The following is a 16,542-nucleotide window of genomic DNA, read 5'->3' on the forward strand; positions in this document are numbered from 1 at the left end:
GGGATTTCTAGGCAAATCTGCTAGCGACTCGGTTATTTTATGGGTGTTTTTTGACGGCCGGCGTGGGAGGTTGACCAAGAGCAATGCCTGTGCCTGCGCTATGCAGTGCTTTGACATCCTATTCAACACTTAGTTTTCTTCTGTGAGAACACTTAAGTGTCCACAGATTACACATCCCTTTTACGGCACAGTCTAGGGCCTGGCCGATGACCTCGGGTCTTCTACACATCACTGAAGGGTATTCTGCCATGCCATATGACTTCAAAAAAGAATCAGGGAGCCACATTATAATAGCGAGAATCCAACTTATATACCTTAAGAGATTGCACCAATGAAAGAAAACAGCCGAGATCAGATGGAAAGATTCTACAAAATTAGGAAGTGATCCCTTCTATAGTAAGCAATACTTCCAACACTCTGATCACACATGGGATATAAAGTGAAAATTGTGAGATTTACTCTCCCCTAATATGATCTGTACCTTCCCCCCAGGGTATTTCCATAGTGAATTTGGCAGAAAAGCGAATTAAATTTAAGTAATTGCTAGGCTAGCCTTTCTCCGTTACAGTCAATACATCTAAACAAACATTCCACACATTCATTCCTTAGTTTTAGAAGTAGAAAAATCTCACAAATAAATTGACATGTTTAAAAGCAAGCTAAAAATAATGCTGGTTATGAGCAGCCCTTAAAAGTACGGACCAAACACTTCTGAATAAAAGGAACGCTTAAGAGGGTTATATTCTTCCTTGAATCACATGTGTGTGGCATTGGCAGCACACATTTTTAAATGTTTTAGTTGTAGAGCATTAAAATACCTCAGACACTACGGCTGTTTTATCAGTGAATCTAGACCTATGAGCACTGCTTATCCCCCTCATGTGACAGGCATTCCGCAACAATGGATAAAATGATTAGCAAAGCATTCTTTCCTTCCCCCACCTGTTCATCACCCTCTTCATTCCAGAATCTTTCCTCCACTTCAAAAAATGAATCCATTAGGGCGTAAGTTGTTTCGTAATGTGTTAACAATTCTCCGAATTTAGGATAGCACAAAGCCGTAGTCAAGAAAGTCTAGTGCATACTCAAAGAAGTGGGAAAGGAGGGGAGAAGGCCAAAGCGAGTTACAAGAGGTATCATTTTCTAATATATATGTAAAATAGTTTAAACGATGCTTCTCTCTCTCTTACAAAACGGGAAAATTTGTAGAATCGGCTCCTTACTGTAGAAGAATACAATTATAGCGCACTTGTGCTGTCACTTGACACCACCGTAGGGCGACCATCAACCTCTGTACTAAAGATGATTTTTTTTTCCTTTTCCCATTTGTTAGAAGGTTTTCTGCTTTTATGAACTCGCGTGACCATAGTAGCTTGACTTAGAGTAAGCAAAGCAACTTTTTGAGGTGTTTCTAGGTCATCGAAACATGAATATGCATAGATACATAGGCAGCAAAGTCCACGTTATCTTCAATAATTCACTTAGTTTCACCTGAATTTGAAGCGACTTCCATTTTAAGGTATAGGTGTTGTATGACATTGGTGGGAGATGGAGATCTATGGAGGCCGTGGTAGCAAGAGCACCATCCTTCTTACTTGTGTCGCCGACGTGAAAATTAAGTAGTCATGCGCTGCAAAGGCATTCAATTAACGCCTCACCCACACCGTCTGCAATTCTTCTGTCAATTACATAACTTCCTTTTCCTTCCTTTTTTCCAGGTTTACTGTCTACACTTCATACTGCAGGCGCAGCAAGTTGAGGGAAAAGAAGTCCATTTTGACTACTTGATTGGCACTCATCTTGTGGATGGAGGCAATGGGTGGGGCCACTATCTTCGCTGATGTAGAGTCTACCTCTGGCATGTCCTTACTACGCTTTCAGCGCGGGTTCTAACTCCACGCCAGATTTATCTCGTCGTGGTACGTCCAGTAAATGGTAAACAGTAGCAAAGAAGGAACAAGGAGAGAGTAGGAGGAAGGGAATGCAGAGAGAGGGATGAAGAGAGAGTATTTACCACCTGCAATTACTCCACTTTGTACACTTCCCTTTTGCTAATATTCACCTTCTTCCATCAAATATCCACTTCTTCTGTCATACCTCATTACTCTCTCATCACTTCTGTGTGAATGAGCCCTGCAAACCCCTCACTGCAGTACTTACGTCCCCATGTATTTATCCACCTAAAGAGAATGCCCCTTTGGTCTACTCGGCGGATACTGCGCAGTTTGTTGATGCGTCCCAACGTCTCATGTAGAGTTACTGCTGTCCCTTCTGTCAGTGGTGCAATGGCTACTGCCATCTCTTCGTCTTCAGTTCGGTGCTCTGCTCTGAACAGAATACAGTGCAGTAGTTGCCAAGTGCCTTGAAGTAGACGGTGTCATCTAGCAAGAGGAGTGACGCGGGTGTGGCTATTCTGACAGGGGGCATTTCAAATTGCCGTTCTGGAGAGAGAGCGAGCTAGGTGTAGATATTATCGGGCACAATTTTTCTCATGGTCTGACCAGGAGGTGTATGTTTGACCACCGAGTCATGAAATAGAATCCGTGGAGTTCTTGCAGAGTTTTTTTTCGTCAAACTGCAGACTCTCTAGGAATGCGAGTGAGCAGAAAGAGGAGAAAGTCAGCACCATTTCACACGCGTATCCCACTTGGTGTGATACAACTCGCAGTGCTATAATTTGAAATGCCATTGGTTGTTTCCAGAGAGTCATCAAAAGCATTGCCATCACCTCGCATAAGGTAAAGCACCTCTTCGTACGACGTGGATTGCGTCTCATTGTTAGTGTTGTTGCTGCACATGGCATATTGTTTGCCTCTGTGGACGATTTTAAAGTATCTCCCATTGCATGACTGGATTGTGATGAGCGGCCTTGTCAGAGGCATTTTGGTATGCATGAATGCGACCTTCTCAAGCGGCAGATTGGTGTTTTGCACTGGTGATGGTGAGAACATACCGCAATCCTTGTCTTGTAACTTCTTGAATTTCCAGCCAAGAGGAAGTGCGAGAAGTCGAGCACTTGGCGTATCCTCTTGACAAACCCTGTGCGTGGTTGAGAGCTTTGTGGATTCGCATCGCTTGAGCAGCTTGAAGCAGTGTACGGTTCATACTTTCTCTTGTGCAAATCAAGTTTGATAGGGGTGGAGGCACAGCACTTCGTGTGATTTGTTTTGCTCGACGATGGGCACAGATGGCGAAGGCTACGCATGGAGATGTTGTTGGCGATAGTGCGTGCTTGTGCGTGTGCACAATTGTGACTGTAGCCGTGGCTGTGGCTGCGGCTGTGGCTGTTGAGGCGGGTCGGGCAGTAGGGATAGTAATGGCTTCTTCGACATGCATTTTGGAGCACCAACGGTTGCTGGATTGGTGCGTAAACTACTCACTGGAACCTTACGGCTACTCGGACGCTCGAGCAAGGGAGTACGAGAGACGATAGCAGAGAAGTGCTTTGAGGTGCTTCTGTGGGATAATATCGTTGGGACTGCGGATGGTGCAGGTCCCGATGCTTTGGAGGATTTGACGCAAGGATGAATGTTCTTCCTTCCTTGAGATCGACGTGGCGAATTTTTAAGACTTTCCTTCTCCACGCACTCGCCTTAATGTCGATCGCCTTGCTGCTGCTCCTAGCACGTCCATTGCATATCGTGGCTTTGGCTGAGCCCTTTGCACGGCAATTCGCAAAACCACTTTTCTCTTCCTCCATCCACTTGACTTCTTCATCATAACACGGCCAAAATGAAAATGGTGGGTGTGTGGCATTCACTGGCTATCGTAGCAACGTGGATGCAATTTGATCAGACGTCTAGCCAATGATATGCAAATGCGGTCATGAGGGCCAATAACCCACACTTGACATGGAAACCGTTTATAGGGACAACAGATTGAGTCAGGTGATTTAAAATTACCATGTCAAGTAAGTTGTGAAAAAGAATCGCATTCTTGTGATGGAGGAAGGCCATGAACAGTAACAGTGTTTTACAATCCCCGTATTCATCAAAATGTTGGTTTCCACAACGCCATGTCTGTTAAAGGACTGGGTTGTGGAGTCACCGATATCGTGTCTCCATTTGCAACCCATCATGTTCGCAGGACTTCACCAGACTACCTATGTGTTCTGGAGATGGAATTCGTGATGGGGAAAGAAAAGAGGGAAATCCCAGGGGGCAGTAGTCGTAAGTGTGACTCTGAATCCCGTCTGTCGTCAAAGGAGGTTTTAACCTCAGCTGTCGCCTGCGAATAGAAATTGTACCCTTCTTATCTTAGTCGGAGGTTTCCCTTGGAGCGTAATAAGGTGATAAGCGCAAAGGCAGTTTAAATCAAACACCTGTGAAATGTTAGCGCCCTTGACCCTATAAAACGCCTATAAGTCATTGATGCAGGAATACTTGGTGGTTTTGAGTCAAATGCGAGTGAAATTTCCTCTAAGTTTGTCATACTAGTCTACAGTGGTACTTTGTTAGTTTACACCACAGCAATCGTGTGGAGCACTTGTGGATTGGTGCATTATTTCTCTAAATCCTATCACTAATTTGACCCAAGCACTACTCTGGATGCCTTGCCATAATACCTGTAAAAAGGATAATCTGGTGTGATTTAGGGAATTCCGTTGATAGTAGCGTTGGTGGATTGTCAATGACTTGGTAAAATATCTAAAATACTGCTTTCTCTGACGTCAAGCAGTGCTTGAAAGCGGGAACATGGACAGGAAAATATTTTTCTAAAGGAATGCAGAAGGCATGGAATCACCTGGAAAGCGTAACAGGGTTTTTTTCCTCAGAAGTCAAGTAACGTCAAACCAACCATCCCTTTTAAAAGCAAAATGAGGAAAAAATTGCAAAGCATCAAAGTGAAATGGAGGTTTACCTCTTATTGGAACGCAGTGTTTTTAACCTACACTGTAATTGTGAAAATCCTCTAAATGAACTAAAAAATGGGCATTAATTGCAAGGCAATACTGACTAGACAGCCAAGGTAACACAACTCCCAGTGCAAATTAACTCTAACTCAGATCACATGGGCTTTTATCAACAAAGGGATTATTTTTCTCAATCCAGAAAGGGGCTTGAGTACGGTGTGAAGCGATAAGAATTGGGGATTCTATGGGATGCGACTCAAACCAAGCATTGCTTCAGCTTGTGTGGCTGCACGTTCTCCAGGTTGTAACCTACTCAATTTCTTTACTCACATTTTTATCCGGAAGCAATTTGTATTAACGGGACTTCCATCCACTAGTTACTTTCCCTAGGAATACTAGTGTATTGCCTCCATGAGCCAATCATCATTCTAGTCAAATACTAGCCTTTGCTACACCTCATTCACCTGCCAACTATGGTTAGAATTGGATTTGCCCCTGCAGTCTTCTGGGCACTTCTGATGACAGGTGTGAGAGTGGCTGCAATACGCTTTGTCCAGTACTCAACTTTCTCCATCGAACCTTCGCTTTGCTAACTAAATAGGATTTTGTTTCGGCCCTGACGTTTGGCTTTCTCCATCGCAGTCTGCTAGATTCTGAGTGAAATGACTCTGTGTGACGTGCATTCGCTTATCACTTCGCGTTTATCATTACCTTTGGAAATAGCGGGGAAAATGGAATTGATCTGGGATGGTAATGTTGATAGCGATTTAAGTATTGATTACGTAAACGATCTGGTACGATCAAGGGTGGAATTTGGGAGAAGTGGCCTAAATTTATACTCATTGCGTCCCCTTGCTTTCCAATGAGATAGTTGACAAACACCCTTTATTAACATTACTCCCGGACAGTCCGATGTTTCTTCCAACTGGTTCTTCAGCGGTGTAATAGAAGGTCTGTGGGGACCGTATGAAATATTTCATATCTTCTGCACACCTTTACTGATAGTGAGATTGTAAGAGTACGAAAGTTTGGCTTTTGACGTTCTTACGGTAGAAGTGACATTAAACAATGAGTAAAATTCATTGGTTAGGGTTATAGTACTCAGTCATATCCACAGCATTGTTGCCGGCACAAATGGAAATGGGATAGGTTTTGCAGGACTTTATTTACACAACACAATTGTGACCACAAATTGCGCATATGAATACAAAATAGGATGCGAAATGTAAAGCTCAGTAGATGACTGTAAAACAGCCTTTACGGTAGACGATGAGTGCACAGACGAAATGTTCCACCTTCCGTAGCCTGAAATTGATCCTTCGAACCACCTTCCATGTCTCGATTCGCATCTTAAACTTAATGCAAATGCTCTCCTCATTCATATTCTTCTTAGTCCATACCCACTTAAGCAGTTACTTCTGCTGGAGTACTGAGATGTTTTGCTGAGTGTGCTAAAAAGTCTGCTATCAAGGAACGCAAATATGAGGTTGAATTGTTCTCAAAAATAGAGTATTTTATTGCCACTCGTGGATCCTCACAGAAGGTACTTTTGAACGATGTTGGATAAAATTTTCCTTTTTACAGACATTTTTACGATCTCTGCTCATGCTGTGTCACGCCGAGCGAAACTGAGACCTTTATATGTGGATGAGAAGGACCTCTAATAGACATCACTCGACCACAATCTTTGAAGTCTATAACAGTCTTGATATCCACGAAAGGATGCATGTCGAAGCACTGAGTTAAGGTCTTACTGACGGTTGAAGTGTACCATTAACCCGAGTGCAGTTGATCTACCTGACACTCACTCGATCTCTGCCACAAAGTCAGAGTCCTTCGTGCAGGTTGCTCTACCTGCGCACATTTATCCACCTGAAGTTCATGGTCCCGTTCCTTGATTCGGAGGACACTATCAAGTTTGTTCATTGTCTTCATCGGCCCTTGAGAAGTCAGTGCTGTCTCTCTTGTCAGTGATGAGACGGCCACCCACAGTGTCTTAGTTCTCAAAATTGGGCTCCACTCTGAGCAAAATGCGGAGGAATAGTTGCCAATCGCCTCTAATTGGACAGTATCATCTGGCAAAGAGGGTAATGAGGGAGTAGTTATTCCCTCGGGAGGGCGTGTCAGCCTGCAATAGTGGAGAGGGAGCACGCGGGTCGTGATGCCAATCAGCCACTAATTCGCAGATCAACTGACCAGGTTTTGTGATCCTAATCACTGATTTATAAAGCTAGATGCATGGACTACTATGAAGGTTCCGGTGATTTGTCGGTTCTCATCTGATTAGTTGCTCTCTGTTGGGTCTCTGAAGAATCGTGTGAGAAAGTGAACGAGAATGAACGCGCGAGATAACGCGCACCTCCTTCTCGCAATGAAACGACCTAGAATCTGATAGAATTTTCGGTGCCATTAGTCATCCCTTGCGAATGATGAACGGTGTGGACTTAGACGAGAAGCAAGTCAGCAGATGCTTTTTTGGCGATATTGTGTTTGTGCGTGTTCGCCGAGTTGCGGCTGTGGGCACAGTTGTAGTTTTGGCACCAATGGCTGTGGGATTCATGCTCAAGCGACGCACTTGAACGCTCTTTTTGGGCAAAAACTTGAGCACAGGATTAGGAGAGACAACAATGGTGCTTTGTTTCGTGACGCTTTTGTGAAGAAACGATAGGACTGTGGATGGTGCAGATACCTATACTTTCGAAGACCTATCAAAGCTGTTGAAATCGTTCTTTTCCGTCTCACATTGCTTATGATTGAAACCGCGAATTTTGGCGGATTTTCCATCCGCCGCACCTGTGTTAACGCCATTCTCCTTGCCGTTAATCTTCACATTGCCATTGCTTGCGATCGCGTTGGTGGTGCCTTTTGTACGGCGATGCACAGGAACTTATTTGTCCTCTACCATTTACTCCACCTCTTCATCATAGCGTGGTTAAAACAAAAAGAGCTAATTGCATAAACCTCTTAGCTCTGTTGGCTCTTCCTTCTTTTACAATTCTTTCACTTCCTGTATGTAGGTTAACTAAGTCATCAATTCCATTAAGGCGGTAAAGAAATGCTTACTATTTTGGGGACTCCAACTTGGCTCGGGTGCGATTGAGGAAACACTCTTCTGATTGAAAGAAGCAGGCATGGAGTCACCTGTAAAGTGTAAAAGGGATTTTTTTCCTCAGAAGTCAAGCTAAGCCAAACCAACCATCCCTTCTAAAATCAAAATGGGTAAACTTGTGAAGTACCAAGGTGTAATAGAGACTTACTTCTCATTGGAAAGCATTGTTGGTAGCCTACGCTGTGACTGTGAAAATCCCCTAAATGAAATGTAAAAAATATGCATTAACTGCAAGGTGACATTAACTGGACAGCCTTAATAAACAATTCCTGTAGAAAAGATCGCCATTAAGTTAGTTTTCCCACGCAAGTTAACTACAACACAAAGTAGTGGGCAATATATAATGGCATGTCCAGTAATCTAGAAGAGATTATCTGTTTGCGATCTGCCTCCTCCTAGTTTACCTGTAGTGGTGAACACATTGGAAGTCAGGCCATTTTAGATGCCGCTGGTCAAAATGGCAGCTGCTAGTGATAGTAGTGTAAGCGGAAGTGTGAAACCCATACATTATCATTTCTAGAGAAGAATTCAACGATGACACAGCAATATGACTCTGATTGAAGTGAGTTGTTTGAGGGGTGCAAAAGCCTCACAGACTACCGTACTTCATTCAGTCAGAAAATTAGTCATAGCAGCTCCTTTAACTTGCCAAAGTAGTCGTATATACCAATGAACTCTAAGTTAATGCGTGGAATACCTGACTATCGCAAAACCGGTCTCGTGAAGAAGTCGCACAAGCGACGAGTTTGTTACTGGGGTCTAGAGGAACAATCGTGGCTCACAATCATTCGTAGCTTCAAAAAGCATCTCTGGAAGGCAAACAACTTGGCAGGATGGCAGTGATGCCACTTGTCGTTTGAGACTGAGGCCACGCTGGCCGTTTTTTCGATATCAAAGATTTACAGAAGTGCTTTTGGCTCTACAAAGAATATACAATCGCCAAATCTCCAGTCCGATGTGAGGTTTCTGCTTAGCTCTCGGATAAAAACACCCCCTTCAGCGACATAGTAAGTACTGAGTCTGTTCTTCCAACTTTTGGCAATCTTAATTGATCACGAATGACAAGCGCATAAATGCACGCTATCGGTTTTCCTCCGGTAAGGTTTAATTTCATGTTGCATGGAGGCGCCAGAGGGAGGCATCTGGAAAGAAGACAAATTTCCAAGAGCTAGCAAATATTTTGAGGCCACTCTACCTCTGTGTTATTATTTTTTTAATTAGTCAACTAATATGTTATTAATAAATGAGTGAAAATATTTGCGTCACGTATACGTGACATTCGCTTTAAACAGGAAAATCGGAGATTCACATACCCCTGTGATGCTGATAACCACTTGATATTGCTAGTCAAACTGCATTTCCTAACAATTGGCCTTTTTTAAAGCTCTGAAATGTTGGCATCTATATGCGAAAATGTATTTGTCATAAGCAACCGATACAGTCTTCATTAATTGCCCACTTCCTAAAAGGGGAGAAAGCAATGGGGCATATATTTTTTTCTTAGTTTAATTAAAGTAAAACCCTACTAAGAAACGAAGCATAAAGAAGAAAAAAATGGGTTTATCAGCCGTGAGGAACCACGGATAAAATGTTTAACTATCAAAATTTGATTCCACATGCCCTGTGCTAATAACTAGGCGTTCACCGTGGTTAATGACGTTAAACCAGAAAAAAACTTGTTAGAAAACCACCTCGAGTCGTGCTGGTCGTGAACTGCGATGCTCGAACGCTGATTCTATCCATAAACTCGAGCTCGGAAGTTAAGTGATGGCAACGGAGGTTCTTTTCGTGGTGGTTTGTAGAGTGGCACCGTTGTTGCCGTAGATCCCAACGCATTCGAGGATCTGGCGAAACAGTTAAAGCTTTTTGCCGTATCACCCTGTTTATGCCAGAAGACGTGAATTTTCATGACTTTTCCATCAGGCACACCTACGTTAACGCGATTTTCCTTGCCCCTGCCAATCACACAACCAATGCTTCTGATCGCATTAGCAGCGCCTTTTGCACAGCGATTCACAGGACCTTTTTTTTTCTTCCGTCCACTCTGGCTCTTCATTAGAGCTCGGTCAAATTGGAAATGGCTAGCTAGGCGGATCACGCCTTCTCTTTCCACGACAAGTGTGCATTTCATTTGAGCGACCAGTCTATACCTGGCTTTAGTGGTCACGTGACCAATAACCCTCATGTGACACTTCAACCGCTTATGGGGTCAAGGAAAAGGTCAGGGGATTTGACATTCTCGTGTCCTGCAGGTTTCCTGCCTTGGATGCTGTTGCAGCACCGCCTCATTTTTTGTGAGTCAGACTGGAGATGCTCGCAAATGGCCTGTGCCCATGGCTAAAATGTCCATGTAGTCAAGTTTTCACAACCCTCACGTTCTGATTAGCATCAATGAACCCTTTCTGCCTGCGCTTCTGTGACCCATGGAAGAGCGCTCCTGCATTCCCGGTGCTCCCCTTTATGCATGCAACTGTCACAGTCGCCCCCACACTAGAACAGGTGTTACACTAGACTGGTGTCCACTCATCTGATCTACAAGAGCAGTTGGTTTGCTAGCTTGGTTTGCCTTCACGACACCTCAGACACGAGCAATCAACATATCAACCGAATTCGCCATTTCCTGTACGGTGGGTTGCTGTGGACACCTTCACTAAGGCCAAAGTACTCTTCAACTCAGACTAGATTCCTCAATCACAAGCGTGACCTCAATATCTGCACTTTTCGCACATTGAGGCCACCCACAGTTCTATAACGTCAGCTCCCTTTCAATATGCCACCGGTAAATGTAATAACTCATGTAATTTATTAGGAAATAATAAGACAATAACAGATTCATTGAGGAGAACAACAGACAAGTAGTAAGGAAACTGACCCATCCTCTGAGGTCAAATTCGTCCATGTATTGGCTGAACTTAACGATGCGCTTGATGCACATTTCTGTCGTGTAACAACGTTTCGCCCTTTGCAACAATGGAGGCCCTCAAGATCGATTTTAGAAGTATCGTGTCAGACGTCATTAGAGCTGCTGAAGCAGTGCCTCGCACAGGTTCCACCTATGCCGTTGCACACACACATCATCTCCAGGTGTTGTAATTCGATTGTGAACAGAAACACGGATGATTGCAACGTTTCTGAATGGATGAGAAGGTGTGCATTCGATAATTGCTTCTGCGTGATGTTTGGCCATTCGATTTGACCACTTTCCTTACCATGGGACTTCTCTGCCTTACATGTGGCGAGGAAATGACACACTTACGATTCTGAGGAGGAGACTTAGTGGCAACACGTCTTACGGAATGTCTTCCAACCCACCTTTTGAAGTCTGCGCCATCTAAGCCACGTCTCCATCGAACAGTCGTCTGTATGCAATGAGGAGGAGCCGATTTCCGTGGCGTCTGTGTCGAAACAGAGAAGGCGTTTGGATAGTAAGTGTGACTTCTTTCTTGTTGCTGCTGGTAATAGTGAGAACTATGATCTCCTCGACAATCCAAAGAGGCACTTTGTAATGGACGAATTTTGCGTCGTTTTGATTCACTTCGCGAATCCCCACTCTGACAATGTCGCTGCAGTTTTAGTTTGTCGAAATGCCAAGACAGTGGATCAGCACTGATCTGAGAGTTGTCGCTGATTGTGGCAGTGTCCCACATATCAAAGATGGTCTGTGTTGACGTCTGTGGTGCAAATGACCTACTTTGAACATAGTTAAGGGGATGGAATGCAGTTTGAAATTTCTGACTCTGTCTGGAGACGTACCCTGCAAAATGAGTGGACATGTCATGCATTGGAGGTTCGGTTTGCATTATCTTGGAGACTCTAGAAATTCTCTTTTCCCCTATTTTTCCATCAGACGTCCAAGTGCTAACGTCTCGCACCTTCGGATTTCGCTTGCCAATACAGAGTGAATGCGCGCGACAATGGCAGGTTTGTTTATAGATCTCACGAACACATTTGTGCAGGGTCACGTAGGGTGAATCGGGTGCTGTGTTTCTTAAAGGAGGTCCATTATTCTCTTCTTCAGGTTCCTCACCGTCCAGCTGATCACTGCACTGGATCCCCCTTGATACCAAGGATAATTTTGAGTTCTCATCACTCAAGGCGTAATTCAAAGGCAGCTGTCTTACTATCACTCTTTGATGCGCAACAGCAGAGCCAAACTCATTGGTTCTTTTGACTTCAAATGGCTGTGATTTCAATTTTTCGTCCCCAGAGATAGAAACTGTGCTTTGGATGGGTCTCGGCTCTTCACTCACCACCGTTTCGATGTCTCCAACACTACCTGGTCTTTCGTTGTCCATAAAATTGCCTTGAAAATGACTTACTTTGGCCCATAACGGAAGTTCCATGGCAGTATCGTTTAAATTTCCTGGTGACTTTAATGCAGTAGAATTTTCTTCTTCTCCTTCAGGGAAATCTGGAAGTTGTTTAAAGCATTTTAAAAAAGAATCTGTCGAAGTGGACTTTTCTGAGTGTTCTACACTTTCACCACGCTGAACCACTGCCAACAGCTTTATCCTCGAGGAGGCATCGCGTCTATCAAATTTAATAGATGAAGATGGTGACACGTTCAAATGAAGGGAGGAGTTGTAGGATCTCTGAAACTCCAAAGTCACCTCCTTATTTGTTGCCTCCTGTTCTGTTGCCTTTTCCTTTAATTCGGGCTCAACTTTGTCTTTCGCAACATTCTTAGTCCTGATTGCTCTCTTGAGAGGATTGAAGGAGGCAACGGTGGGGGTGTGAGACTCCTTTGCAGTAGTCCTTCCTCTTTCTGGTCGGTGGTGGAAGGAGACAATTGGAGTGGGCGTTTGTAGCGCCGGTCGGCAGGTGGCCGGTCGTGCAACGAACATATTTCGGCGACATTTGTATTTGAAAACGAGTGCCGGAGTCTCTTCCATACTCCCTAAAGAGAATTGCAAGTTTTAGCCGACCATGAGTCGTTTCGCCCTCGCGCCAGTCTACTGCCATAATGAAGCCTAATTAGCTGTCATTAATGTAATTATAGTTAGCGCATCGATCGATCGATCATGTGGGGCGGACAAATCAAATGACTCAACGCTGATTGGCTTTATAAACCCAAAACCTCCGCTCATCAGATATTCAGATTTTTATAGCGAATATTCAAATACAACAATTTTGGTTAATTTTAAGTTAATCTTACAAAACACAATTTGATTCGAAGCCTGATGATAACAACTTTTCGTGGATGGTAGCATTCCCTCATACCTAAAAGGAGTCTTTCTAACTCCATAATAAGATGTTGTAATGCTTGTATTGTAAGTTTAACTTTTCATTCGGGTTTTGCAGGTATTGAACTTTCGGTTGGCTGAACGGTGTCAATGCACATTCTGTTAAGGTATTGTGTACTCTATCGTTTTCGGGAAATACTCGGGGCGCTACACTAACATACACGAAAAATTTCCATCTTAGCATTTTCACTCGACCTTGTAAATGGATAAATGACGGTAAATAGCCAATTCGGTATAGAAGTCTCTGGTGCGTATTGACCTTAACCTGTTTAAGGTCGACCTCTTTAGACAGCAAAACACGCAAATAGCCGTAAAACTAAAACCATTTTCGGTTGCTTTATCATTTTTAATTTAGGCAACCTTTCTGCAAAGCTTTATGGTGAATTTAACCACTGTAAAATGATGCGAAACGCGTATCACATATTTGTGACGCCATACTTAAGTAAGAAAATCTTGACCTTACATGCGTGTGAAGCTCTCCTTTCTCAAGAGATGAGATCCTAGAACGTGGAGCGTTGACTGTACGAATTTGATTATCTACTCTACATTTAGAAAGACCCCTGTTTTCCAATTTTGCAAACTGGAACAACATGACCAAGGAATAATGAAAGCTAGCCTTACTTCCAAGAAATCCAAATTTAAAACTGCATGGTAGCACTTTTGCACAAAAATAAATTATCAAGGTGTCATAAAAAAGATGGTTTATCTAGCTTTTAAGTTTACATTAAATCACAAGTTGTTGTGTTGCTAAAGGCAAGACAAGCCTGAACAAGTTTATTTCCTTCCATCCTAGTGGTTCAAGAGACAAACCTTGTCTTTGTATCCTATCACCCATCGAAAAGTGGTGGTACTCCTTTTCGGACGAATTGTTTCCTCCCTCTCATTAATCATTAGATTCTTGAAGGCATTGAGGTAGTATTTTCTATCTGCTTTGCATCTCGCTCACACTAAATCCCTATCAAGAGGTACGCTAATGATTTGGGCATGTAAAGCGACCTGTGAGACCTCTAAGGCATTCTACTTCACTAAGTCCGCGAGGATTGGAATCACCACTCCTAAATGGCCGATCACCTCATTGAGTGAGCTAGAGACGGTAGATTTTATGCAACCGCGCAGACTCACAAGGCGCCCTTTTCTCTGTTGTTTGGTGGTGAGGTGTTCCAATTTGTTTGGAGTGATGCTTTACGCAATGTGCACGAGAAGGTAGCACTTATTTTCAAGTACAACCCTCGCATAATAGACTTCAAACCCAATTCTTGCACTCCACCGCCAGCAGATAGAAGAGAGAGCCTCTTCGAAGTCCTTTCTCTACCTCTCCTCGTAAAGCAGTAATAGACGGAGCGTTCATGGCTTTCAAGTCTTCAAGATCTTCATAAGTAGACATAACTTTAAAAATTCAAGCACTTTCTATACCCACTCAAACGCAAGTATGGAATAGACTCAATTTTACTATTCAGGAGGAAACGGGAAGAATAAGTTTGTAGAGGCTCTACTTTATTCTCAAGAAACAAAATAAAGTGGAAACTAATAAAACGGAGTGGATCTTAGACAGAGTTGTTTTTGAACTTTTTGAGTAGAAGACGATAAGTGAGGGAAAAATCTGGACATTCCAAATTCAGTAGTTAATTGGATGGGTGGGAATTTTTAGTCCCTCTGCCTCTTGATATACAAAGTCAGTGGATTGGCACTGATCTGGGGGTTATCATTGATTATGACGCTGTTCCACATATCAAGCATGGCTTGTGGCGACGCTTGTGGTGCAAGTGACTTTCTTTAAAGTTATTTTAACTCCTCAAAACCATCAAAAGGCTAGAAAAAAATATTTTCAGGCATCGCCAAGAACTTTGGAAGTAAAAGTGCTCTCACATGCAGTCAAACACAGATGAGTTTACTCAATTTTTGAAGAATGAAGATCATACATTCCAAAGGTGGAAATGATCAGAATGAATCTACGGGGACTTCAATTCATTTTCAGAGACAAGCCAGTAAATTAGAGGAGATTCCCAGTGGAGTATAAATCAATAAAATAGACTACAGAACTCTACATCCTTACTTGAGAAGTCGATGCATTGGATGGGGATTTCTTGGCGTATTGCATCCTCATTTATTTTGCAACATCCCTCTCATGAATTAAAGAGCCGTTATAGGGTTCCGCTTAATTACATAAAATTGAAAATTAGTAATTTATAACGTATTGGTCAAATGAACGTTTAAACAGCTATCTAAAGACCGCGCGTCGTTGGAATCGGACCTAGATCGCGATGTTTGTTTTTCAAAATATGGATTGAAAACAAATGCTGGGGAATGGCGTGAAAAAAATTGCTTGTTGCTTGGACATAGTTTAGGTGATTTATAAAAAAAACCAACCGGTCACCCAAGATATTGATAAAGTTTCGCTGGGAAAGCGTTGCGAATTGGGGACTTCGTGAGTAGGCTACTGAGGGAACGGAAACCCCACCCCTATTCTTTCAGCAACGCTCGGTAGCAATAAGCGACCTTCAGGTCGATTTTGTGAGGCATCCAACCCCTTCGCATCATGCAAGACACTTGGAGACTTGCACAGCTTATGACTTGCTCACGATCAAGCAGAAGTGAAGAAACGTTTATGGAATTGATATGAGCAATCAAACTGACAAAGTGAGGAAAGGAGAAGAATAAAAACGTTAAACAATGTTTTCCTCCGACGGTTCGCCCCAATGCGCAGAAGGGGTCGGTGGTGGTAGCGACGACAATGGTGATGGAGAGGTGGGAGTGGACGATGGTAGTGGAGGAGATTGAATAAGCACCGGGAAGCGAGTGAGACCTCCTCCGCTCCGTCCCACTCCTTCCTGATGATGTTGATGTGATGGATGGCAGGTATGATGTTGAAGTTGGTAATATTGATGCTGGTATTGATGATGAAGATGGCGGTAATGCTGGTACGCCTTCCTCCATGATGGTAACAGACGGCCGCGCTGGGAGTTATGCAGCGGTTGTTGAGGTTGCTGCATATTACTTCCCCGCTGAGAAAATCGGAAGGAAACAGTATTGGGCACAGAAAAAGAGTTTCAATATAAATTTCAAAACGCTATGCCCGTCTCTCCATTACCGGACTGCGCACGATTAGATTTAGTTCGTTATTGAATAATTCGGTTGAATCTAAATAATACCAGTCAAAACTAGTTGGAAAGCATTTTATCTACTTTAATGAATCGATAAGGCGTTGCCGTAAGAAAGAATCAAAGCATTCCAATGCATAAGATGGAGGAAGGAAGAATTTGGAGAACCAACCTTGGAAGAGAAAAGGAATTGATGTTCCAGCTCCTCAGCACACATGACCTCGTCCATGCCGGGTCCGA

At 43.2% G+C, this 16,542-nt stretch overlaps 2 protein-coding genes across 2 annotated transcripts; both read right to left on the reverse strand. All coding sequences in view use genetic code 11, as the record gives it.

The window, feature by feature from the left end:
* Positions 1 to 2,907: 2,907 nt before the first annotated feature.
* EGR_05552 (hypothetical protein) lies at positions 2,908 to 3,336 on the reverse strand (the record flags this gene model as incomplete). The annotated part of the gene is made up of 1 exon (XM_024494801.1): positions 2,908 to 3,336. The coding sequence occupies one exon, from the start codon at positions 3,334 to 3,336 to the stop codon at positions 2,908 to 2,910; it is 429 nt and encodes a 142-aa protein (XP_024350721.1).
* Positions 3,337 to 6,625: 3,289 nt separating this feature from the next.
* EGR_05553 (hypothetical protein) lies at positions 6,626 to 12,853 on the reverse strand (the record flags this gene model as incomplete). Its single annotated transcript, XM_024494802.1, has 5 exons — positions 6,626 to 6,980; positions 7,288 to 7,451; positions 7,548 to 7,714; positions 7,916 to 7,993; positions 11,218 to 12,853. 5 exons carry the CDS (start codon positions 12,851 to 12,853, stop codon positions 6,626 to 6,628), a joined length of 2,400 nt encoding a protein of 799 aa, XP_024350722.1.
* Between the last annotated feature and the right edge of the window lie 3,689 nt (positions 12,854 to 16,542).

The sequence above is a fragment of the Echinococcus granulosus genome (assembly GCF_000524195.1).
Source record: "Echinococcus granulosus chromosome Unknown EG_S00042, whole genome shotgun sequence".
Classification (NCBI taxonomy): Eukaryota; Metazoa; Platyhelminthes; class Cestoda; order Cyclophyllidea; family Taeniidae; genus Echinococcus; species Echinococcus granulosus.